General features: G+C 39.8%; 1 protein-coding gene across 5 annotated transcripts in view; it reads left to right on the top strand.

Annotated features, from left to right (window-relative positions):
* The first annotated feature begins 6,080 nt into the window (after nt 1–6,080).
* LOC115232435 (probable low affinity copper uptake protein 2) overlaps nt 6,081–26,683 on the top strand; it is a 37,760-nt gene continuing 17,157 nt past the window's right edge. Inside the window, exon 1 of one of the 5 annotated variants that reach the window (XM_036511504.1) lies at nt 6,081–6,563. Coding sequence is in view for 1 of the 5 variants with exons in the window: in XM_036511492.1 (XP_036367385.1) it covers nt 7,124–7,184 (61 nt within the window). In the remaining 4 variants the exon portion in view is untranslated. Of the gene's footprint in view, nt 6,564–7,107; nt 7,185–26,683 lie in introns of those variants that run through there. The other 4 variants (XM_029802307.2, XM_036511500.1, XM_036511496.1 and 1 more) reach the window with 4 other exon arrangements.

The following is a 26,683-nucleotide window of genomic DNA, read 5'->3' as shown; positions in this document are numbered from 1 at the left end:
TGAATAAATAGTTAAATAAATATCAGGATTGAAAGTATGATGCAAGATATATTTTTATATATTGGATTATCTCTCTCCCCTTCACTCTTCTCTCTCCCCCCCCTCTGTGTGTGTGTGTGTGTACATATAACTACAAATATACAGACATATATATATGTATATCTATTCATACATATATACATACATAAAGAAGGCGGCAAGCTGGCAGAAACATTAGCACACTGAGCAAAATGCGTAGCCATATTTCGTGTGCCATTACGTTGTGAGTTCAAATTCCGCCGAGGTTGACTTTGCCTTTCATCCTTTTGGGGTTGATAAATTAAGTACCAGTTACGCACTGGGGGTTGATGTAACCGACTTAAGCAATTTGTCTGTCCTTGTTTGTCTCCTCTATGTTTACCCCATTATGGGCAATTAAGAAATATATATACATTCATAAATACATACATACATACCTACCTACCTACCTACCTACCTACCTACATACAAACATACATACAAACACACACACACACACACATACACACATACATACATACATACATATAGCTGGAGGAGATGTCTTCCTGGGGCTTTAAACATCAGTAGCACTGTCCTGTATAGGACAACACACTTAGTTGGCAATTGTATGTTACAGTTCCATACTGCTACTGTTTACATCTCGCTCAGAGTTTAATATAGCTTATTTCTCCTTTTTCGAGATCAGTGACAGTTTGTCACTGGAAAAAGCTACCACCACAATAGTGGCAGTGACTGTTATCAGCAACGACTGACTGATCAATTGATCGATCGATGATACCTGGGTGGAATAAGTTGCGGGTGGAATGAGTTTTCATCACTAGCTTGTGATTAACACACACTGAAGATGGGTAACCACTCAGAAACTCGAGTTCATGTGTATCACATGAGGCTAAAGATGGGAGTGATGACCTCCCCTTGCAAATACTAATCAGACACAGACTGTGTGTCATTAGCCAGCTGGAGGAGATGTCTTCCTGGGGCTATAAACATCAGTAGCACTGTCCTGTATAGTAAACCACACTTGGTTGGCAATTATGTTACATTTCTGTACTGCTGCTGTTTATATCTCGCTCAGAGATTCAATATAGCTTATGTGTGTAGCTCCTACACGCATTTTTTTTCTCTCCTTGTTTTTTTTTCTGTGTATCTTTCTGTCGAAGAGCGTAGGCTCGAAACGTAAAAGACTTGTTCTATTTCTATTCCTGAGCGCCATACTAATACATTTGTTTGTTTGTACTCCACCTGCCTTCGTCTTTTGTTTATTTTCGTAAACCTTCCCGTTATATATCATCATCATCATCATCATCATTTAACGTCCGCTTTCCATGCTAGCATGGGTTGGACGGTTCAACTGGGGTCTGGGGAGCCCGAAAGCTGCACCAGTCCAGTCAGATCTGGCAGTGTTTCTACAGCTGGATGCCCTTCCTAATGCCAACCACTCCGAGAGTGTAGTGGGTGATTTTATGTGCCACCGACACAGGTGCCAGACGAGGCTGGCAAACGGCCACGCTCGGATGGTGTTTTTTTATGTGCCACCGACACAGGTGCCAGACGAGGCTGGCAGACGGCCACGCTCGGATGGTGTTTTTATGTGCCACCGACACAGGTGCCAGATGAGGCTGGCAAACGGCCACGATCGGATGGTGTTTATTACGTGCCCACAGCACGGAGGCCAGTCGATGCGGTACTGGCTACGGCCACGTTCGGATGGTTTCTTGGTGCCACGTGCCACCGGCACTGGTACCACAAAGATACAAATTCCATTGATGTTCATCTATTTTGATTATATATATATATATATATATATATATATATATATATATATATATATATGATAGAAACCCTTAAACTCTTTAACATTCTGATTACTCTGTCAAAAGTAATATTTATTTATTTACATTGTTTTGAATTAACCCTGCATAATCTTGTAGCTTCAAGATTCTCATGGTGTGATTATTCTTTTATTTTATTTGTTTCAGTCATTTGACTACAGCCATGCTGGAGCACTGCCTTCAGTCGAACAAATCGACCCCAGGACTTATTCTTTCTAAGCCTAGTACTTATTCTATCAGTCTCTTTTGCTGAACTGCTAAGTTACAGGCATGTAAGCACACCAACTTCAGTTGTCAAGTGATGGAGGAGGGAGGGACAAACACAGACACACAACACACAAACATACATACATACATACATACATACATACATATATATATAATATATATATATATATATATATATATATATATATATATATCTTTTTTTCTCTTTTACTTGTTTCAGTCATTTGACTGCGGCCATGCTGGAGCACCGCCTTTAATCGAGCAACTCGACCCCGGGGACTTATTCTTTGTAAGCCCAGTACTTATTCTATCGGTCTCTTTTTGCCGAACCGCTAAGTGACGGGGACATAAACACACCAGCATCGGTTGTCAAGCAATGCTAGGGGGACAAACACAGACACACAAACATACACGCACATACATATATACAACGGGCTTCTTTCAGTTTCCGTCTACCAAATCCACTCACAAGGCATTGGTTGGCCCGAGGCTATAGCAGAAGACACTTGCCCAAGGTGCCACGCAGTGAGACTGAACCCGGAACCATGTGGTTGGTAAGCAAGCTACTTACCACACAGCCACTCCTGCGCCTATATATATATATATATATACAACAGGCTTCTTTCAGTTTCCATCAACCAAATCCATTCACAATGCTTTGGTCGGCCTAAGGCTATAGTAGAAGACACTTCTCAAGGTGTCATGCAGTGGGACTGAACCTGGAACTATGTGATTGGTAACCAAGCTACATACCACACAGCCACTCCTGCACCTGATTGTTTATTTTAAGAATGACATTGTAGGTTAGGTATGACAGGCTGGACCTGGCCTGTTTGAACATAAAACAGGTAGAATATTTGGACTGGATTTAGCAAGATTCAGCCAGATCAGCCCAATTTAGCTGGATTTAGCCAACAAAATATTAAGAGAAAAACAGTAATAATTGTGAGTGTAAATTTATTTTCCCCATCATTCCTACATACAATATAAATAATAATCATAACAGTCACCTTCCACTTTTAGTTTCTGCTCATTCATTGTCGACCAAACTATCAATTTTTATTTACAAGACTTGTGTCAACATACAAACTGTCGTTGAAGTACAACAGCAAAAGGAGGAAGTAAATAGTTTATAAACGGATGATGTGTATTAATAATTCTGATGTCACGAGGAATGTGTGTCTTTCGGTTTTAGAAGTGCTTCCTTTCTTGCTGTGATATTGAAGTGTTTATTTCAATTGAGTGAAAAGCAAAAGCAGATGCTAACTAACATGGGCAATATCTGTCACTGAAGATTTTTTACAATTTTATTTACTCTCTCTCTCTCTCTTTTACTCTTTTCAGTCATTTGACTGCGGCCATGCTGGAGCACCACCTTTAGTCGAGCAAATCGACCCCGGGACTTATTCTTTGTAAGCCCAGTACTTATTCTATCAGTCTCTTTTGCCGAACCGCTAAGTGACAGGGACGTAAACACACCAGCATTGGTTGTGAAGCAATGCTAAGGGGACAAACACAGACACACAAACACAAACACACACATACATATATATACATATATACGACAGGCTTCTTTCAGTTTCCGTCTACCAAATCCACTCACATGGCATTGGTCGGCCCGGGGCTATAGCAGAAGACACTTGCCCAAATGCCACGCAGTGGGACTGAACCCGGAACCATGTGGTTGGTAGGCAAGCTACTTACCACACAGCCACTCCTGCGCCTATATGTATCTTTCATTCTTTCTCATAAAAACTAATAATATTAATAAAAAAATAAATAAAGGAAGATTTAAAGTGAGATTCAGTTTTATTTAAAGTGTTCTCAAGTTGTACCTATGCTGCATGGCAGTGAAACATATTATGAGAGCTGAGGACATGTGTAGGCTTGAGAGAAATGAAGCCAGTATATTTCGCTGGATGTGAAGTGTGCATGTTTGACAGAGTGTAAGTTAGGCAGAAGAGGAATCAGATGCGATATGCAAGAGAAATGACTGAGCTGGTATGGTCATGTGATGCATATGGACAAGGACAGCTGTGTAAAGAGGTGCTAATCTCTAACTGTGGAGAGAACCTGTGGAAAAGGTAGACCCAGGAAGACATGGGGTGAGGTGATGATGCATAATCTTCGAACTTTGAGCCTCACAGAAGCAAAGACTAGTGACCAAGACTTCTGGCTTGAGAAAACCCACCAAGCCAAATGCACTCGTGCTGGTGGCATATAAAGAACATCTTTTGAATGTTGGGCCTCACAGAAGCAAAGTGGCTGAGTTCCTTTTGAGTGTTGGGCCTCACAGAGGGAAAATGGTTGAGTTCTTTTCAAGCATTGGACCTCACAGAGTTGTTTGTCACACAAGTTTGATCTGTCATTGTGACAGGCTCCTTGACTCCACAGGCCTCCATGGTCTTTCTTTCCACCTGAATGCTGGTCACTTCGCGCATCATATGGAATTGTACCTGATATTCAAGAAGAGCTTGGCCCAGGCAAACATCCCCTCCATTTTGGGACTGTCTGGATTGTCCAGATGTGATGGGAAGAGACCTGCCGGCCTCACCCTGTGTCCCTGGTCGTGAGGCTGATGCCTTGTCTAGGATGTGACAGCAACTAGCAACTCCTTTGCTTCTTCTCACATCCTGGATGCTGCAGTCAGGGCGAGATCCACAGCTTCTGTGGCCAAGTGGAACAAAATCTTGAAATGCTGCAATCTGTCGGGTAACTACATTTTCCATCTTGTGGCGTTCGAGACGTTTGGTGGGGTCAGGCCACTAACTGCGAGATTCCTGTCTTCACTGGCAACTTGCCCAGCAGAGGTAACTGGTAAGACTCGTGAGGGCACTTGGCTGTTCCAGTGCATCAGCCTCGCCATCACCTGCAGCAATGCTGTAAGCATGGTGGCATACCTCAATGGCCATTAGAGAGGTTTCCCAGCACCTCCAACTTTTCAATCCAAGGTGGTGAATTGTATTTTACTTCTCTTTTTTCTTTTTAATTTTTTCAATTGTGTTCTCTGTTTTGTCCAATTTTCTTATTTAATTTTGTAAAACGGTAAACACTGTGAAGGCAATAAAAAACAAAATTTCAGAAAAGGAAGAAAAACAACGAAAAACAAAGAAAAACACAACAAAAATTTATTCTAATGTGGTTTGTTACCAGTCAAAATTGGATAAATAGTGTAAATGACATTGATTAATTCCAAAAAGATTTTGGAAATAAAGACAGAAGTATGTTGAATTTTTCTCTGATGAAAAGCCTTGTCCAAAATGTTAATCTTCATCTTACATAGAACAGCAACAGGTCTTTTATTTGTATAATCCAATTCGTGTCGATGCCGGTTGTCTTTAGAATATACTTATTTCGCAATCGTTTTCTATATATCTAATAATGCCATAGAAATTGGGTAAAATATGTTTTTGTGTACTGAGTTATCCTTCAAGGGCACCTACTAAAACGGCGGATATCACACCACAAATTACATAATGTTTTTTATATTCTTCTTGCTGTGTTCTTATGATCGCATCACCGAAATCGTTCGATAGACAGCTGGTTTGCCTACGTTTGGTTACTTTTATATTGACAATTATATTAAATTACTTAATGAGATTGAAGATATTGATTTTGAAGTTCGTAGAGTCATTGTTAAACATTTAATTAAACATTTTAATTTCCTTGTTTGTTTATTTATATGTATGTATAGACATACATTTATACACACACACACACGATAGACACGCAGGCAGAGACAGACAGACAGAGAGTGAAAGAGAAATTCGCGAAAATTACTAATTAAATTATTGTCAACAAAGCAGTCTCTCTTCTATTCTTTCCTATTCTCTCTTTCCGACACACGAATGTAGATTGCCTTACATATTTACTATCACACTTTTGATTTCTTCGTCTCGATTCATGTACACGTATATCAACATATATTTGTAAACTCGTCTGACATTCACACACTTATATGTATATGTGTGTATATATATAAGAAGACAGCGGGTGTCTGTGTATGTGAGTGCAATTATAATGCTAAATATAGAAATTATCTGCTGTGTGTATGTGAGTGTGTATATATTTATAATATTTAAGAGCTGACTATTTGACATCAGACGGTATCGTGAAGTGTCCGACAAACAACCTGATGTTTGTAACTCGTGACGGAAGGAATTGGGTGATGCCTTCGTCCTGAAATGATACAACTCCACAATAGATAACCAAGCTCGGAGCTGCCTCTCTCGGTAGCTCGCATTTCTCTCTCTTTCTCCCTGTGAACTTTACGAGAGCGAGACAGACTCGCTTCTTTAGTTTCTTTATTATTTTTTTATTGTTCTCAATCTAAAAGCGACAGAGGATTGTTTTTTTTTTATATTTGAGGACTTACCCGAAACATTCATTCGATTTACTACATATAAAAAAGAAAGGCAAAAAGCTTCTTTTCTCGTTTTTCTCATCCGTCAACTTTTACTAAATCCAAAACAAGAAAAGTAAGTATCTAATGTTAATGTTTATTTTTTCCTTTGTTGACATTGGAAGGGCACTGCCCGTTCCCTAATAGGCAATGCTAATTGCACTTTAAACAATCATATCCTTAAATCCATATTTTCCGAGTTGTGTACGCTTATTATTTTTTTAAATATAATTTATATTCGTATTTAATTTTATTTTTAAACTTACAATTTCAATTGTAGGATTTAAGATGCTTTCTGTGTTTGTCGATTGAAACTTAGGTTTTCGTTTGACATCATAAGTATTTTTCGCCACATTATCGCCAGTTATTTCTTTACAGAACACTGCCTATTTTATTCTACAGTGACATATTAGTAATATTATCATTCGGTGGTTATTTAATTTTACAGTGTGCGTGTGTGTGTGTGTGTGTGTGTGTGTGTGTTCCCTGCAACCAAACAGTTTGCAAATTGTGTCGGATATTAAATGACACTTAGATACTTAAAAGCACTCGACTGCTTTTAAGAGACTTTGAATCTCGATCTAATTTCTTTTCTGCTTTGTTTATTTATGTATAATATATAAGGATAGGAGATATATGCATGGAAGGAAACCTGCTTGTGGAAAATCTGTTACTTGCCGCGTATTTACAACCCGAGAAACTTAATTTGTTTTTCATGTTATAATCAAACATTCATCTCAGATGCATCACGGCTACACTCGTAAAACACAATCGAGATAACAGTAAAGACGAAACTGTTTTACAGAATCTAGTTCGGTATTCATTGTTGTGAGATCCAATCCAGCTGTGGACGAATTTATATTTCGTCTTTTCGAGGCCAATAACAACCAACAAGCACTATCCCACTGAATATACCTCGTTTTTATCTTTGAAAAAAGTTTTATGTCTATTCAAAACAAACCTTCATCAGCATTACGATCTGTAAATTGTTCGGTCCATATGTAGTAATATACTTGATTTAGAATGTTGTTACTTAATAGAACTAAATGGTACTTGTATCGAAATTGTCAAATGCGTAAAACACTGAAAATATAAGCTATGAATGCAAAATACCAACTTGTTTTGTAAGTGAAGTAGCCTGTGTCTGTATCTGGCGTGGACCGTTCAGTTAATTTAAAGTTCGAAAAAAAAAATTAATAGAAGGGTTCCAAAGAGTGGTAGATATCAGAAAGAACAGTGTGTAAAGTTTGAAATAGGGGTGAGAGAAAGAAAGAGAGCATAAGTTGTTGAATAATCGCAGGTTATTTAAATTGCTAAAGTATGATTGCATACTTTATTATGATAAATTGCAGAAAATGTGCTACGTTATTAATATTAATGGCAACACATTGTGCACTCCATGATATAGTATTCAATAGTAGTATGCATTACAAAACAAGATCACCACGTAGTTAGTTGTTGATGTCCTTACAATGAACTTCAGAAGCATATGCTACTAATTTTGGTGTTCGTTCATCACTCTTTTGTTTGGGGATACCGGGTGAGTCTATGCTAACCGGCCTGCGTTAGACAGCACGTTGTAGTTGCACTCACTATAGATTTTTTGAGACGTGTGCTTTTGAGACGTAGTTTCAGGTAGACTTAGCTACTATTTCTGGCAGATCAAGCGACCATGTAGTGGATCCTTATTAGTTATTAGTTCCTGTATGTAAATATTTGTATTGTCAGTTTATCAGGCAAGGCACAGAGCCGTCTTCAGGTATGGGCACACAAGGCAGTGAACTCGAATGCCTAAAAACCTTAGGGTCCAACCCTGATCTTTGTATGCTGTGGTTTGCAGTCAGTAAAGGTATATTGTTTCTTCCTGGAAACCCGGACGCCTATAGTGCTGTTAGGGTGGTGGGTGGAGTACGTCTATTGGAAATTGTTAATGTTATTGTGGATGAGATTGTGTACGGAGAATAAGAGAATGTTAACGTTATTTGTAGAAAAGGGGACAGATTATTATTGATTGGTGAAGAGAGTCGGAGGAAATGATTAACGGAACTTGAGAAGTTGTGGGGAAAACATTACATAAACACAGGGGAAGTTCTAAGCATGAAGCTTCTTACTTAGAAGTTTGGGCCTTGGAGTAATCCATAGAGGGAAGAGATAGCTTGGTCATAAAATATGCGTGTCATAGGTTGTCAATATCTTTTAATATATCAGACCTAATGACTAGCGGTTTCACTATTGTTAGCATATTTCTGTGGAATCACTCTGCGTTTGCTCCAAGTAATTTTTAAAATAATGAAAAATTTAGTAAAAGAACTTTCTTATCATTAAGCTAGTGTTTGGGTCATAGATTAACATAAAATGTTGAAGAAAAATTTTACTTAAAATCCCTTTAAAATAGGAAGTTTGTATCATAGAACCAGAGGCAGTTTTAGGAGGGTTAGGATTAGGATCAAAATGGTTAAAAACTGGTTGTCCCACCAAAAGAAAAAGAAATAAAAGTATAATATAATAATAATGAAATTATTGTATACAGTGCTCAGGTGCACCGCAACTTGTCAAAAGTATGTATAAAGCATATGCAGTAATGTACAAATGTCTGGAAAGTGAACAATGTATGAGTCAGATACATGCTTGCGTGTGTATGGAGGGGAGAAAATCAGGCGTAGTGTTGGCGAATCTCAGGAAGCATGGAAGTTTTGAAGGATGTTTTGAAGTATGAAAACAAGAAACCTATTAACAAAATTCAGACTACATCAGCCAAAAGCCGAGACAGTCATATTCTTCTTTGACAGAAGAAAAGGTTTTGTGCAACAAGAGATACTTTATAAAATATCTACAGTTAGGTTCAATGTTTACTTCTAGAAGAAGCATAAAATCTATTACTAGAAGTTGAAACAGTTTCTAGTAATAGAGAGTCTAATGCCAAACCAGAAAATGCATTTAATATGCAAAAAAAAGCACACACATTTAGCAGAAATAAGAACTCTAACCACACATTTTTATAAAAACACATACATTCAGCATTAAATATACATGCGCACCAGAGTACAAATATAATTGCTTTCAACATAGACACAAGAGCACAAGTTTGGGTAGAAAGGTTAGTTGATTAAATGAACTCCAGATCTTGATTGGTACTTTATTTTACAACCCCAAAAGAATGAAAAGCATAGTCAACCATGGCAGTATTTGAATTTCGTCTCACATGCTAATGATTCTGCCTTAATTACAGGTATAATAATTGTTTCTAATTAAAGCATAACACTAGCAATTTTGTGCTGAGGGAATTAGTCAATGCCATTAGCTCTGTTACTTGATTGTTACTATGTTTTATCGGCCTCAGTGTTTGACTGGAACTATACTTTATTGACCCCAGAGGGTTGAAAGGCAAAGTTGATTTTTGACAGGATTTGAAACCAGACAGTAAAGAACCAGAAAGGTACAGATATAATCTTTCCTACTTTAGGCACAAGGCCTGAAATTTTTGGGGAAAGGTTAGGTAATTGTATCAACCCCAGTGCTCAACTGGTACTTATTTCATTGACCTTGAATGGATGAAAAGTAAAGTTTACCATGGCTGAATCTGAACTCAGAACTGGATGAAATGCCTCTAAGCATTTTGTTTGACAGGCTAATGACTTTACCAGCTCACCACCTCAGCTACAAATGTAATAATGGTTTCAAATTTTGGCACAAGGCCAGCAATTTCAGAGGAAGGGTCAAGTTGATTATATTGACCCCAGTGCTCAACTAGTACTTGTTTCATTGACCCCAAAAGTATCAAAAGGCAAAGTCAACCCAGGTGACATTTGAACTCAGAAGTACTGGGGTCGATTCATTCAACTAAAAAACTTTTAAGGCTGTGCCCCAGCATCTGAAACACGTAAAAGATATATACTACAGTAAAATATCAAACTTTTGGTTAAGAAGTTTGTTTCCCAACCATATGATTTGAGGTTCAGTCCTACTGCATGGCATTTTGGGCGAGTATCTTCTTCTATAGCCCTAGGTTGACCAGTGACTTGCAAGTGGATTTGGCAGGCAGAAATTGAAAAAATCCTATCGTGTGTGTATGTGTGTGTCTCCTTGTCCTGATAATCTGCAATAGTTATAAATCAGCATCATCAGCAAACATGTGTTCTTTATTTCCAGTCTTCTTTGAAAACCTGTCTATTCATAGAGAAATATTACTTTGTTTGGAGACAAGTAAAAGAATTCTGTCTCTGTGAATTCCATCTGACACATGCAAGTAGGGAAAAGTGGACATTAAAATGATAAAGATGAAGAAGGCAGTATGCATGGTAAAACTGATAAAAGTGTTGGCCATATCCTAGTCGGATGGATGCCCCACATAAACTGGTACTCGTGCCGGTGGCACGTAAAAGCACCCACTACACTCTCGAAGTGGTTGGCGTTAGGAAGGGCATCCAGCTGTAGAAACTCTGCCAGATCAAGATTGAAGCCTGGTGTAGCCATCTGGTTCGCCAGCCCTCAGTCAAATCGTCCAACCCATGCTAGCATGGAAAGCGGACGTTAAACGATGATTATGATGACTATTAGCTTGCTTAGGAAATATTTAAAGAAATGAAGGTCCCTATAGCTGTTAATAATAGTACAACACACCATGGGATCAGATATAGAGACTGAAAATGTTGTGCTGCACATTAGCTCACCCCTTCCATCAAATCAACCTTGCTTGTACAGGTGTTTGATGTGCTGCAGGTCAAATGTCAAAGTGATTGTAGAGTAGCATGAAGTGAAGTGTTTTGCTGAAAAAATACAACCGACTACCCAGTCTGGGTATTGAAACCACAATCTTATGATTGTGAGAGCAACAGCCTATCACTAGGCTACGTGCCTTCACTAATCTGATGATACTATAAAACAAAGTTATTCAGGTTTTGTACATCTACAAATATTGCTTCCTCAACAAACATTAATATCTCTGCAAATGTGATTGAAAATTGTCCCAATATAAAGGCATAGAAAGAGAGAGCAAGTGATGAATCCAAGCAAGTGAAAGCACCATCCGTTCGTGTCTGTTGCCAGCCTCGCCTGGCCCCTGTGCCGGTGGCACGTAAAAGCACCATCCGTTCGTGGCCATTTGCCAGCTCTGTCTGGCACCTGTGTGGGTGGCACATAAAAAGCACCCACTACACTCACAGAGTGGTTGGCGTTAGGAAGGGCATCCAGCCGTAGAAACACTGCCAGATCAGACTGGGCCTGATGCAGCCTTCTGGCTTCACAGATCCCAGTTGAACCGTCCAACCCATGCTAGCATGGAAAACGGACGCTAAATGATGATGATGATGATAATTCATTGTTGTGGGGTGAGGTATAGTTAATTACATTAACTCCATTATATCACTGGTACTCATTAAACCTGGAGAGATAAAGGCTAAAATTGTCCTTGCTAGTACTTCAAGCTCAGAACTTGAGGAACAAAATAAAATTCTGTAAGACATAAGCTGGCCACTGAAACACTACGGTTAACAATACTATGAATAACATTCCTTTCCACCAAGAATAATATTGTGAAGCATATGCAATTTAAAAGTCCTCAGTTTAATGGCTTTCAGATTTAACAGACCACACAGATAATAATACAATACATTGATAAATAAGCATTGAAAATAAAAATGACATGATCAGACGAGCTAAGATTATCAGTTTCATTGAGATAAACTGAAGATATGAACTTCAGAGAGAGAGAGAGAGAGATGTATGTGTGTGTGTGTGTGTGTGTATTTAAAATGAGGGTGAGGAATTGGATATTAATTTAATTAACATCAATTTAATACCAGTGGTCTAGCATATTAAAATCTAAGAGTTCAGTAAATTGTATTATATACATATGAGAGGGATGACCACTATGTGGACAACCCTTATGCTAGAAGTAGATCTGCTATGGTCTTACCACCAGAACGTAAGCAAGCGTGAATAAACATGTATGTGAATAATTTGTATTTGTTACTTTTCATTTCTCTTGCTTGCTTACGTTCTGGTGTTTGCTAAATTTTTCTTGAGAAGACCATATGGTAAGACCATAGTGGATCTACTTCTAGCATTAGGGTTATCCACATAGTGGTCATCCCTCTCATATGTATATAATACAATTTACTGAACTTTCAGCTAGACCACTGGTGTTAAATCGATGTTAATTAAATTAATATCCAATTTCTCACCCTCATTTTAAATTTAAATTTATATATATATATATATAATGCAAGAAAGTATACAAGTCCCTTAATATTTGATATTCAATAAGACAATCAATACTTCATTTAATTTTACTATATATACTATTTATACTATATATTCTGTATTCTACATTAATATTATAAAGAATATAAATAAAACATAAAAAACAGAGAGTTGAAATTCCTTTGAATAATATATATCCCTCTATACACAATCATACAAACTCCTTTATATATATATATATATATATCATCATCATCATCATCATCATCGTTTAGCGTCCGCTTTCCATGCTGGCATGGGTTGGACGGTGCAACTGGGGTCTGGGAAGCCAGAAGGCTGCACCAGGCCCAGTCTGATCTGGCAATGTTTCTACGGCTGGATGCCCTTCCTAACGCCAACCACTCCATGAGTGTAGTGGGGGCTTTTTACGTGCCACCTGCACAGGTGCCAGACAAGTCTGGCAAACGGCCACGGTCGGATGGTGCTTTTTACGTGATATATTGTATATATATATATATATATATAAATTTGTAGTATATGATATGGATTCAGAGAATCGTGTGACTATCATAGAAAGCTCCTCTAACAGACTTTGCTATCAGACCATATAATAATCTAATAGAGAAAAGTGTAATTCAGAGCATCCATGCTACTGAAATCTTGCAGATCTGGTCAATGAAATTACTCCAGGAGGATATCTAGACCATAAAAAGTCAGGCAGTATGAGAGATAAATATACTTATTTAACAACTTGATATCCTTAGGATTATGGCTCTTTCACATGTAGTAATAACTCTGAATTGAATCATTGGTGTAACCATGATAACAATGCAAATTTCTTTTACTTTTTACTTGCTTCAGTCATTTAACTTTCGGGATGCTGGGGCACTGCCTTTGAGAAATTTTGGTAGAATAAATTGACCCTAGTATTTAATTTTTTAAAGCTTGGCACTTATTCTATTGGTCTCTCTCACTGAACCGCTGAGTTATGGGGATGTAAATGCACCAACATCAGTTGTCAAGCAAAGACACACACACACATTTATATGACAGGTTTCTTTCAGTTTCCGTCTACCAAATCTACTCACAAGGCTTTGGTCAGCTCGAGGCTATAGTAGAAGACACTTGCCCAAGGTGCCACATAGTGAGACTGAACCCGGAACCATGTGGTTGGTAAGCAAGCTTCTTACCACACAGCCACTCCTGCACCTATAATTTTATTCCACACTGAAATTATTACTTCATTATCTTTTAGCATTCAGATTTCAGTGATGTGACTTTTTTTTCAAATGACATTGTATGGTAAGTGTGAGCGGCCTGATCTGGCCCATTTGATCATAAAAAAATTTTGACCTCATATACTCTCTTTACTCTTTTACTTGTTTCAGTCATTTGACTGTGGCCATGCTGGAGCACCGCCTTTAATCGACCCCAGGACTTATTCTTTTGTAAGCCCAGTACTTATTCTATCGGTCTCTTTTGCCGAACCGCTAAGTAACAGGGACATAAATACACCAGCATCGGTTGTCAAGCAATGCTAGAGAGACAAACACAGACACACGAACACAGACACACACACATACATATATATATATACATATATACGACGGCTTCTTTCAGTTTCCGTCTACCAAATCCACTCACAAGGCATTGGTCGGTCCGAGGCTATAGTGGAAGACACTTGCCCAAGGTGCCACGCAGTGGGACTGAACCCGGAAGCATGTGGTTGGTAAACAAGCTACTTACCACACAGCCACTCCTGCGCCTATGGTCAGTTTAAATGCTAAAGGGTTAAACAAAACTGCAGTGCAGGGGTGAGAGGACCTTTCTGTCTTGTATTGACAACCTCTCTAATGCTGGTGCTGCTATAAAATGCACACTGTAAATTACTAAAGCAAGTGAAGGCATATAATGTAATTATATTGAACCTTGGCACATCATCAGTCAGGTTTCTGCTCATTGATAACACAATGTCCTCCTCTTCATATTCTTATCTTTAGAGAGACATTTTTGAAAATGTGTTTAACCCTTTCGTTACCAACTCGGCCAAAACCGGCCTTGGCTCTGTAGTACAAATGTCTTGTTTTCATAAGTTTTGAATTAAAATCTTTCACCAAACCTTAGTCACAATTTATGTTCCTAACACTAGCTTAACGATAACTAAGTTATTTTACTGAATTCTTTGTTATATTTAAAATTAATTGAAAGAAACACAGAACATCTCAAAATAAATAGAGTAATGAAAGGGTTAAAATATAAGTATTGTACTTGATTTCAATATTTTATTTCTTATCTCTTTATTGCCCACAACGGGCTAAACACAGAAGGGACAAACAAGGACATAACTGGTACTTAATTTATTGACTCTGAAAGGATGAAAGGCAAATTTGAACTGAGAACGTAACGGCAGACGAAATACCTATTTCTTTACTACCCACAAGGGGCTAAACACAGAGAGGACAAACAAGGACAGACAAACGGATTAAGTCGATTATATCGACCTCAGTGTGTAACTGGTACTTATTTAATCGACCCCGATAGGATGAAAGGCAAAATCGACCTTGGCATAATTTGAACTCAGAACGTAGCGGCAGACGAAATACCTATTTCTTTACTACACACAAGGGGCTAAACACAGAGGGGACAAACAAGGACAGACAAACGGATTAAGTCGATTATATCGACCTCAGTGTGTAACTGGTACTTATTTAATCGACCCCGATAGGATAAAAGGCAAAGTTGACCTTGGCATAATTTGAACTCAGAACGTAGCGGCAGACGAAATACCTATTTCTTTACTACACACAAGGGGCTAAACACAGAGGGGACAAACAAGGACAGACAAACGGATTAAGTCGATTATATCGACCTCAGTGTGTAACTGGTACTTATTTAATCGACCCCGATAGGATGAAAGGCAAAGTTGACCTTGGCAGAATTTGAACTCAGAACGTAATGGCAGACGAAGTACTGCTAAGTTTTTCACCCCACATGCTGATGTTTCTGCCAGCTTGATTTCAATATTTATTTCTAAGAAATGAAATAATTAAATTGGGGGTGGGGTGTTGTGGTATGGTGTGAGATGAAGATTTCGCTAATATTCCATAGATGAATGGAACAAAAACCCTGAAATATCAGGACCTGACAATGAACTATCTCTTCTTGTGGCATTTGAGACGTTTGGAGGGACCAGGCCACTAACCATGAAGTTCATGTCATTGTGGGCAGCTCACTTCACCAAGGTGCCAGATGATGCCCATGAGAATGCTTGGCTTTTCCAGTGCCTTAGCCTTGTCATTGCCCATGGTAATGCTGCAAGTATGCTGGCTTGTGGAGGCACATGGCCTAGTGGTTAGAGCAGTGGACTCATAGTCAAAGGATCGCGGGTTCGAATCTCAGACCGGGCGATGTGTATGTTTATAAGCAAAATACCTAAGCTCCATGCAACTCCGGCAGAAGGTAATGGCTAAACTTCTGCTGATTCTTTCGCCACAACTTTCTTTCACGCTTTCCTCCTGCATCTTGCAGATCACCTGCGACGGACCGGCGTCCTGTCCAGGTGGGGAACCTATACACCAAGGAAACCGGGAAACTGGCCCTTATGAGCCAGGCATGGCTCGAGAAGGAACAAACAAGTATGCTGGCTTGCTTTCGTAGGTGTCATTGAGCCTTGGGGTGTGCAACCAATTGAAGCATTTGGTGCTGCATTGATGTTTTTCCTTTCACTTTCTTACCTTTTCTCTACTTTTTTTCCTTTTTTTCCCCACTTTTTTTTGGTTGTGTCAATGGCAATCTGGTATAAAACTTTACCAAGAGTTCTACAGTTTGGGAACACAGCCCCTGTTATCAAGCTGCAGTCATCTACCTACACACAAAAATGTTGAATTTTTGATTATCAATAGAAATTAACATTGGAAACTATCTGATTATAAACTTCCCTTTTCTGATAAAACAACCAGTAATGATATCAGCATACATTAAAAAATAATATATGATAATAATTACCTTGTGTAATCCATTGTAATAAAAATTAGGTCAATGAAGGTGACATAACAATTAATCATAAAGTACACACACATTTTCTCAACCTTATGTAGGCTAAGGCAGTGAGAGAGCCTCTCTATGGTTGTTTGAATCGCTAGAAATAAGAGCCAAATTTCCCTACATTGTAATCATATCTTAAAAAAAGATAATATTACACTGGATAATATAATCTTAAATAGTTTGAAATATCTCTAATTATAAGTCTGCTTGGCAGGGCTCTCTTAAGGTAGGGATATACTGGACAATTGCTTGAGGGACCCACAAGTCTGGGACCCAATTCTGATCTATGTATGCTGTGGATTGCAGTCAGTAAATGAATATTCTTTTCTACTCTAGGCACAAAGCCCAAAATTTGGGGGGATGGGGCCAGTCAATTAGATTGACTCCAGTATGCAACTGGTACTTAATTTATCGACCCCGAAAGGATGAGAGGCAAAGATGACCTCAACGGACTTTGAACTCAGAATGTAAAGATAGATGAAATACCTATTTCTTTATTACCCACAAGGGGCTAAACACAGAGGGGACAAACAAGGACAGACAAAGGGGTTAAGTCGATTATATTGACCCCAGTGCGTAACTGGTACTTAATTTATCGACCCTGAAAGGATAAAAAGGCAAAGTCGACCTTGGCAGAATTTGAACTCAGAACGTAAAGATAGATGAAATACCTATTCTTTATTACCCACAAGGGGCTAAACACAGAGGGGACAAACAAGGACAGACAAAGGGGTTAAGTCGATATATTGACCCCAGTGCGTAACTGGTACTTAATTTATCGACCCTGAAAGGATAAAAAGGCAAAGTCGACCTTGGCAGAATTTGAACTCAGAACGTAAAGATAGATGAAATACCTATTTCTTTATTACCCACAAGGGGCTAAACACAGAGGGGACAAACAAGGACAGACAAAGGGGTTAAGTCGATTATATTGACCCCAGTGCGTAACTGGTACTTAATTTATCGACCCTGAAAGGATAAAAAGGCAAAGTCGACCTTGGCAGAATTTGAACTCAGAACGTAAAGATAGATGAAATACCTATTTCTTTATTACCCACAAGGGGCTAAACACAGAGGGGACAAACAAGGACAGACAAAGGGGTTAAGTCGATTATATTGACCCCAGTGCGTAACTGGTACTTAATTTATCGACCCTGAAAGGATAAAAAGGCAAAGTCGACCTTGGCAGAATTTGAACTCAGAACGTAAAGATAGATGAAATACCTATTTCTTTACTACCCACAAGGGGCTAAACACAGAGGGGACAAACAAGGACAGACAAAGGGGTTAAGTCGATTATATTGACCCCAGTGCGTAACTGGTACTTAATTTATCGACCCTGAAAGGATAAAAAGGCAAAGTCGACCTTGGCAGAATTTGAACTCAGAATGTAAAGATAGATGAAATACCTATTTCTTTACTACCCACAAGGGGCTAAACACAGAGAGGACAAACAAGGACAGACAAACGGATTAAGTCGATTATATCGACCTCAGTGTGTAACTGGTACTTATTTAATCGACCCCGATAGGATGAAAGGCAAAGTTGACCTTGGCAGAATTTGAACTCAGAACGTAATGGCAGACGAAGTACTGCTAAGTTTTTCACCCCACATGCTGATGTTTCTGCCAGCTTGATTTCAATATTTATTTCTAAGAAATGAAATAATTAAATTGGGGGTGGGGTGTTGTGGTATGGTGTGAGATGAAGATTTCGCTAATATTCCATAGATGAATGGAACAAAAACCCTGAAATATCAGGACCTGACAATGAACTATCTCTTCTTGTGGCATTTGAGACGTTTGGAGGGACCAGGCCACTAACCATGAAGTTCATGTCATTGTGGGCAGCTCACTTCACCAAGGTGCCAGATGATGCCCATGAGAATGCTTGGCTTTTCCAGTGCCTTAGCCTTGTCATTGCCCATGGTAATGCTGCAAGTATGCTGGCTTGTGGAGGCACATGGCCTAGTGGTTAGAGCAGTGGACTCATAGTCAAAGGATCGCGGGTTCGAATCTCAGACCGGGCGATGTGTATGTTTATAAGCAAAATACCTAAGCTCCATGCAACTCCGGCAGAAGGTAATGGCTAAACTTCTGCTGATTCTTTCGCCACAACTTTCTTTCACTCTTTCCTCCTGCATCTTGCAGATCACCTGCGACGGACCGGCGTCCTGTCCAGGTGGGGAACCTATACACCAAGGAAACCGGGAAACTGGCCCTTATGAGCCAGGATGGCTCGAGAAGGAACAAACAAGTATGCTGGCTTGCTTTCGTAGGTGTCATTGAGCCTTGGGGTGTGCAACCAATTGAAGCATTTGGTGCTGCATTGATGTTTTTCCTTTCACTTTCTTACCTTTTCTCTACTTTTTTTCCTTTTTTTCCCCACTTTTTTTTGGTTGTGTCAATGGCAATCTGGTATAAAACTTTACCAAGAGTTCTACAGTTGGGAACACAGCCCCTGTTATCAAGCTGCAGTCATCTACCTACACACAAAAATGTTGAATTTTTGATTATCAATAGAAATTAACATTGGAAACTATCTGATTATAAACTTCCCTTTTCTGATAAAACAACCAGTAATGATATCAGCATACATTAAAAAATAATATATGATAATAATTACCTTGTGTAATCCATTGTAATAAAAATTAGGTCAATGAAGGTGACATAACAATTAATCATAAAGTACACACACATTTTCTCAACCTTATGTAGGCTAAGGCAGTGAGAGAGCCTCTCTATGGTTGTTTGAATCGCTAGAAATAAGAGCCAAATTTCCCTACATTGTAATCATATCTTAAAAAAAGATAATATTACACTGGATAATATAATCTTAAATAGTTTGAAATATCTCTAATTATAAGTCTGCTTGGCAGGGCTCTCTTAAGGTAGGGATATACTGGACAATTGCTTGAGGGACCCACAAGTCTGGGACCCAATTCTGATCTATGTATGCTGTGGATTGCAGTCAGTAAATGAATATTCTTTTCTACTCTAGGCACAAAGCCCAAAATTTGGGGGGATGGGGCCAGTCAATTAGATTGACTCCAGTATGCAACTGGTACTTAATTTATCGACCCCGAAAGGATGAGAGGCAAAGATGACCTCAACGGACTTTGAACTCAGAATGTAAAGATAGATGAAATACCTATTTCTTTATTACCCACAAGGGGCTAAACACAGAGGGGACAAACAAGGACAGACAAAGGGGTTAAGTCGATTATATTGACCCCAGTGCGTAACTGGTACTTAATTTATCGACCCTGAAAGGATAAAAAGGCAAAGTCGACCTTGGCAGAATTTGAACTCAGAACGTAACGGCAGATGAAATATGGCTATGCATTTTGCCCAGCGTGCTACCGATTCTGCCAGCTTGCCACTTTCAATAAATGACTATTATAGAGTCCAGTGCATTGAGTTGCCTTGGGTCCTATATTGCTACTAAGAACTAACCTGGGGCTGAACAACAAGTATATGTAAAGTACCATCTTAGGAAATAACATTCTATCAAGAAGATTTATACTATTCCATGTAAAGTATAAAAGCCATCTTAATATGGCTAACCACAAAGGGGGGGTGTGTTACTGTAGCTTTTTAGCCCCAGGAGATCATCGTCTCCAGCTGGCTTTAGACACACTTTCTGTGCCCTTAAAGTATTTGCAAAGGGAGGCCATCCCTTTCTCGTAAGCCTGAGTGATACGCACCGGACCGGTTTCGAGATTATTGTCTCTTATCAACGGGCGGTAATCACCAGGTCACAATGAAAGACAAGGCCTGTCTGCAAAATATATAAGAGTTTTTCTAAGTTTTTTATACTATTCCTTTGTCCATTAACTATTTACCATTCTCTCCAGCAGATCACCCATGTATATGTGTGTATCATGCATGTATGTTGGTGCAGTGGTTCTTAACTGGGGTTCACATGGCCCTTGATGGGGGGTCCATATAAGATTTTGTTGTTAAAACTTATCTGCAATAAATTGGTTATATTTCCACAATGCACAAAATATTTTAATAATTATATTTATACAATTCCTAATAATATTTAATTATAAAAATATAATAGGATTTTTTTAACATTGACTAGCTAGGCAGGGTCCACTTGAGTAAAACAGGAATCAAAGGAATGGTTGGGAAACACTGTGTTGGTGTGTGTGTGTGTGTGTGTGTGTGTGTGTATGCAAGTGTGTGTGCATACATTGGAAGGAAGGGTGCCTATCTTGCTATTTATAGCCATTTCCCAAAAGATTATCTTGGCATCATCACCATGGTCTTGCTTGATCTAAATACATCTACCAACAACAGTAACCAGCAGTGGAGGCGCAATGGCCCAGTGGTTAGGGCAGCAGATGCGCAGTCGTAAGAACGCGGTTTCGATTCCCAGACCGAGCATTGTGAGTGTTTATTAAGCAAAAAACAACTAAGCTCCACGTTGCTCCGGCGGTGGGGTGGGGGTCTGGCGAACCCTGCTGCGTTCTTTCACCACAACTTTCTCTCACTCTTTCTTCCTACTTCTGCCACAAAGCAGAGGAACCATGGTGTAACCCACTATGGTGTGGTAAACTTTCAGACCCTAGTCTAGATTGTGAATCCTCTGTACCCCAGGATGGTTCAGCTCTCCACCCATTAAAAGCCACCGTTTATGGAATGAGGATAACAACATAGCTTTCGCGCCTGTGCAACTGCCAGTCTATCGCGTGTGGTGGGTGGATCTTCAAGTTACGACACGCATTCTTAGTAGCTTAGAGTAGACTCGAATTAGAGATTATTCTTTGTGGCTAATGGCATGAGTCCTGATTGGAGGAGGAGGAGGAGAAGAAGAAGGAGGAGAACCAGAAGAAGAAGAAGAAGAAGAAGAAGAAGGAGAACCAGAAGAAGAAGAAGGTGAACCAGAAGAAGAAGGAGAACAAGAAGAAGAAGAAGAAGAAGACAGCAACCAGAGTATTTTAACAGAAACACAATTTCTTGGGTTTATGAGTTGAAATGGGAAAATGAGGTGTTCTAGCATTGGTGGTATGTAAATGAGATCATTGTTATTCAGCAACAAAGGTAGGCTGATTGAGCAGACCTATGAGCAAAGGCATACCAGCTTCAGTCATCGTGCCTTTTTCCCAGGTATAGTGCATGCATAACTTCATTATTCAGTGTGCTATTTCTGTCTTCAAGGTTACAGGGTAAGATTTGAGAGAAAATTTAACTGCTGTTTGTAGGCGCAGGAGTAGCTGTGTGGTAAGTAGCTTGCTAACCAGCCACATGGTTCTGGGTTCAGTCCCACTGCGTGGCATCTTGGGCAAGTGTCTTCTGCTATAGCCTCGGGCCGACCAAAGCCTTGTGAGTGGATTTGGTAGACGGAAACTGAAAGAAGCCTGTCGTATATATGTGTATATATATATATATATATATATGTATGTGTGTGTATATGTTTGTGTGTCTGTGTTTGTCCCCCTAGCATTGCTTGACAACCGATGCTGGTGTGTTCACGTCCCCGTCACTTAGCGGTTCGGCAAAAGAGACCAATAGAATAAGTACTGGGCTTACAAAAAATAAGTCCCGGGGTTGATTTGCTCGACTAAAGGCGGTGCTCCAGCATGGCCGCAGTCAAATGACTGAAACAAGTAAAAGAGTAAAGAGCACAGAAGCTTCTCCATTGCTGTATTGTTGTTAGCTATTTCTAGCTCAAGTGATGGCTGAAGCTTTTTTTCTTTTTGACATATTTTCTTCTATCCTTTACTTGTTTCAGTCATTGGACTGTGACCATATTGCGGTACTGCCTTGAAGGGTTTAGCTGAACAAATTGATTTCAGTACTTGTACCTTTTGAGTCTGATACTATCAATCTCTTTTGCTGAACTGCTAAGTTACAGAGATATAAACAAAGCAAAACCAGTTGTCAACAGTGGGGGAGAAATAAAAAACGATAAATGTTGCCCTTTTCAAGCATAGCCAGGTTCATGGGCCCGGTTTCCCGGTTTCTGTGGTGTATGTGTTCCCCCCAGCTGGAGGGGATGCCAGTCCTTCGCAACGTCACTCAAGAAACAGGAAGGAAGAGTGAGAGAAAGTTGTGGCGAAAGAGTACAACAGGGGTCACCACCACCCCTGCTGGAGCCTCATGGAGCTTTTTAGGTGTTTTCACTCAATAAACACACACAACGCCTGGTCTGGGAATCGAAACCGCGAGTCCGCTGCCCTAACCACTGGGCCATTGCACCTCCGGGGGACAAATGCAAAGGCAGAAACACACACTTATCTATAGGCACAGGCATGGCTGTGTGGCAAGAAGTTTGATTTCCAACCACATGGTTCTGAGTTCAGTCCCACTGTGTGGCACTTTGGGTAAGTGTCTTCTACTATAGCCTTGGGCCAACCAAAGCTTTGTTAATGGATTTGATAGACAGAAACTGAAAGAAGTCTGTCATAGTAAAATGTATGTATGTGTCTTTGTGCCTGTGTTTGTCCCCTATCACTGCTTAACAACCAGTGTTAGTTTGTTTACATCCCCCATAAACTAGCAGTTCAGCAATAAAAGACTGATAGAATAAGTACCAAGCTTCAAAAAAGGTAAAGTACTGGGGTCAATTCATTCAACTAAAAGAATTCAAGTTGGTGCTCCAGCATGGCACAGTCTAATAACTGAAATGAGTAAAAGTAGAAATGAAATATATATATATCATCATCATCATCATCATCATCATCATTTAACGTCCGTTTTCCATGCTAGCATGGGTTGGACGGTTCAACTGGGGTCTGGGGAGCCAGTAGGCTGCACCAGGCCCAGTCTGATCTGGCAGTGTTTCTACAGCTGGATGCCCTTCCTAACGCCAACAACTACGTGAGTGTAGTGGGTCCTTTTTACGTGCCACCTGCACAGGTGCCAGACAAGGCTGGCAAACGGTCACGATTGGATGCTGCTTTTTACGTGCCACCGGCACGGAGGTTATAGTATATAGTATATATATATATATATATACTATATACTATAGTATATATATATAAAAGATAAGCTTCCACACAGTTTCCATCTACCAAAATCATTCATAAAGCATTGGTTTGCTTGAGGCCATAGCAGAAACCACTTGCCCAAGGTGTTTTGCAGTGGGACTGAACCCAAAACCACATGTTTACAAAGCAAGCTTCCTAATTACACAACCATGCCTGCGCCTAAAATATACACAAAATAAACACTTGGCCAGTTCTGGAAAATGATTCATAATATAGTCAACCAGATAGACTTCAATCTATTATTTGTATTTTGTCCTCTTGAAATGTTTACAAAATGTTTTTAAGCCTGAACTGGATTGGACTAAAATAAATACTACAGTACATCTGCTCTGCATCATCATCATCATCACCATCATCATCATCATCATCATCACCACCACCACCACCATCACTACCACTGCCGCCACCACCACCACTACCACCACCACCACCACCACCACCACATCATCATCATCACCATCATCATCACCATCATCATCACCATCATCATCATCATCATCACCATCATCATCATCATCATCATCATCATCATCACCATCATCACCATCATCATCATCATCACCATCACCATCATCACCATCATCATCATCATCACCACCATCACCACATCACCACCATCACCACCATCATAACTATCATCATCCTCATCATCATCCTCATCCTTATCCGCCTTTGATGTAAGTTTTCCATACTGGAATGGGTTGGACAGTTTGACCAGAACTGGTAAGCAGGAGAGATACACCCGGTTGCAGTCTGATATGCTTTGGTTTCCACAGCTGGATGCCCTTCCTAACACCAGACACTCTACAGAGTGTGGTGGGTGCTTCCTACTGACATAGGACTCTTATAGGCCAATCCTTTTCAGAAGGGGAAGCAACACCAACACTTCTGCCGTGGAGGATGGGTCTTCTTCACTACTAATAAATATATATATGTGTGTGTGTGTGAAGGTGCATGGCTTAGTGTTTAGAGCATCGAGCTTATGACCGTGAGGTTGTGAGTTCGAATCCCGGACCGGGCTACATGTTGTGTTCTTGAGCAAGACACTTTTTTCATGTTGCTCCAGTTCACTCAGCTGTAGAAATAAGTTCCAATGTCACAGGTGCCAAGCTGTATCGGCCCCTTTGCCTTTCCCTTGGATAACACTGGTGGCGAGGAGAGGGGTGGCCGGTATGCATGGGCGACTGCTGGTCTTCCATAAACAACCTTGCCCAGACTTGTGCCTGGGATGGTAACTTTCTAGGCACAATCCCATGGTCAGTCATGACCGAAGGGGGTCTCAGCACATATATATATATATATTGTTCAGGCCATCTTCGCTTCCCTTTATTTTAAGTAAAGGTAAATAAAATACACATGCAAATATATGGTTTTAGGTTCAGTCCCATATGACACCTTGGATGAATGTCTTCTATGATAATCCCAGGCTGACCAGTGCCCTGTGGGTATATTTGGGCAACGGAAACTGTGAGGAAGTCTGTCATATATATATATATATATATATATTAATATTTAGCAGAAGCAATACAACAACTGAGTGCCAATGCACGAAACTCTGAACCCTTGAGTCACTCTGTTACTTCTGCTAAACATTAATAAAAATATATGGCTGTGTGGTAAGAAGCTTGCTTCCCAACCACATGGTTCTGGGTTCAGTCCCACTGCATGGCACCTTGGGCAAGTGTCTTCTACTATAGACTCGGGCCGACCAGAGCCTTGTTAGTGGATTTGGTAGATGGAAACTGTAAGAAACTCATCATATACATATACATTTTTGTATATATGTGTGTGTTTGTGTGTCTTTGTTTGTCCCCCCACCAATGCTTGACAACCGACGTTGGTGTGTTTATGACACTGTAATTTAAAATTTCAGCAAAAGAGATTGATAGAATAAGTACTGGGCTTACAAAGAATAAGTCATGGGGGTCGATTTCTTCGACTGAAACCCTTTAAGGCAGTGCTCCAGCATGGCCAATGATTGAAACATGTAAAAGAATAAAAGAATGTACTTGTTAATACAAAAAGAATTCTGAAAAATAGTTACGGCAAGGCAGGGATGAATCAACTGCACACAAACATATTTTGAATGCAGAATGCATACGTAACACACACACACACACACACACAGAGGCTGAGTGGTTGCTATGTCTTTATAGAAAGTCACAATTAGTAAATGCTCTCATGAGATCTCATATGACTGACAAACCCAGCTTAGGGAAAACAGATCCTGCTGCAGAAGTGTGTACACGCACACACATACACATTAACTGATATTGTATTACACTTGTTGAATGTTTTCCTATTACCATAAATGGGACAGTTTCCATTAAAGTAGTTGCTTTCAATATCGGATGATCTTCTATTTAACAGTTGAGCATTTAATTAGTCGTTAAAATGTTTCATATATCTGTGTACATTCAAATAAATTGAATGAGCATTTAAAACTCTTTCTCCGTGCCGGTGACACGTAAAAAGCACCATCTGTTTGTGGCCGTTGCCAGCCTCGCCTGGCCCCCGTGCCGGTGGCACATAAAAAGCACCATCCGTCCGTGACCGTTTGCCAGCTCCATCTGGCACCTGTGCGGGTGGCACGTAAAAAGCACCTACTACACTCACGGAGTGGTTGGCGTTAGGAAGGGAATCCAGCCGTAGAAACACTGCCAGATCAGACTGGGCCTGGTGTGGCCTTCTGGCTTCACAGACCCCAGTTGAACCGTCCAACCCATGCTAGCATGGAAAGCAGACGCTAAATGATGATGATGATGATGATGAATAAGGAACAGAGAGGAAATTTCTAGTTTCAAATTCTTGTCCCCTATTACCAGCCTTTCTTATTAATTATTCTTTTCTCTTTTATCTTTTACCCATTTTAGTCTTAGACTGTGGCCATGCTGGTACAATACCTTGAAGAATTTTTAGTCAAACTAATCGACACCCAGTACCATTTTTTAAAGC

The sequence above is a fragment of the Octopus sinensis genome, linkage group LG2 (genome assembly GCF_006345805.1).
Source record: "Octopus sinensis linkage group LG2, ASM634580v1, whole genome shotgun sequence".
NCBI classification, from domain to species: Eukaryota; Metazoa; Mollusca; class Cephalopoda; order Octopoda; family Octopodidae; genus Octopus; species Octopus sinensis.
The sequence above is the reverse complement of the archived record's forward strand: the minus strand, read 5'-3'. Positions and strand labels throughout refer to the sequence as shown.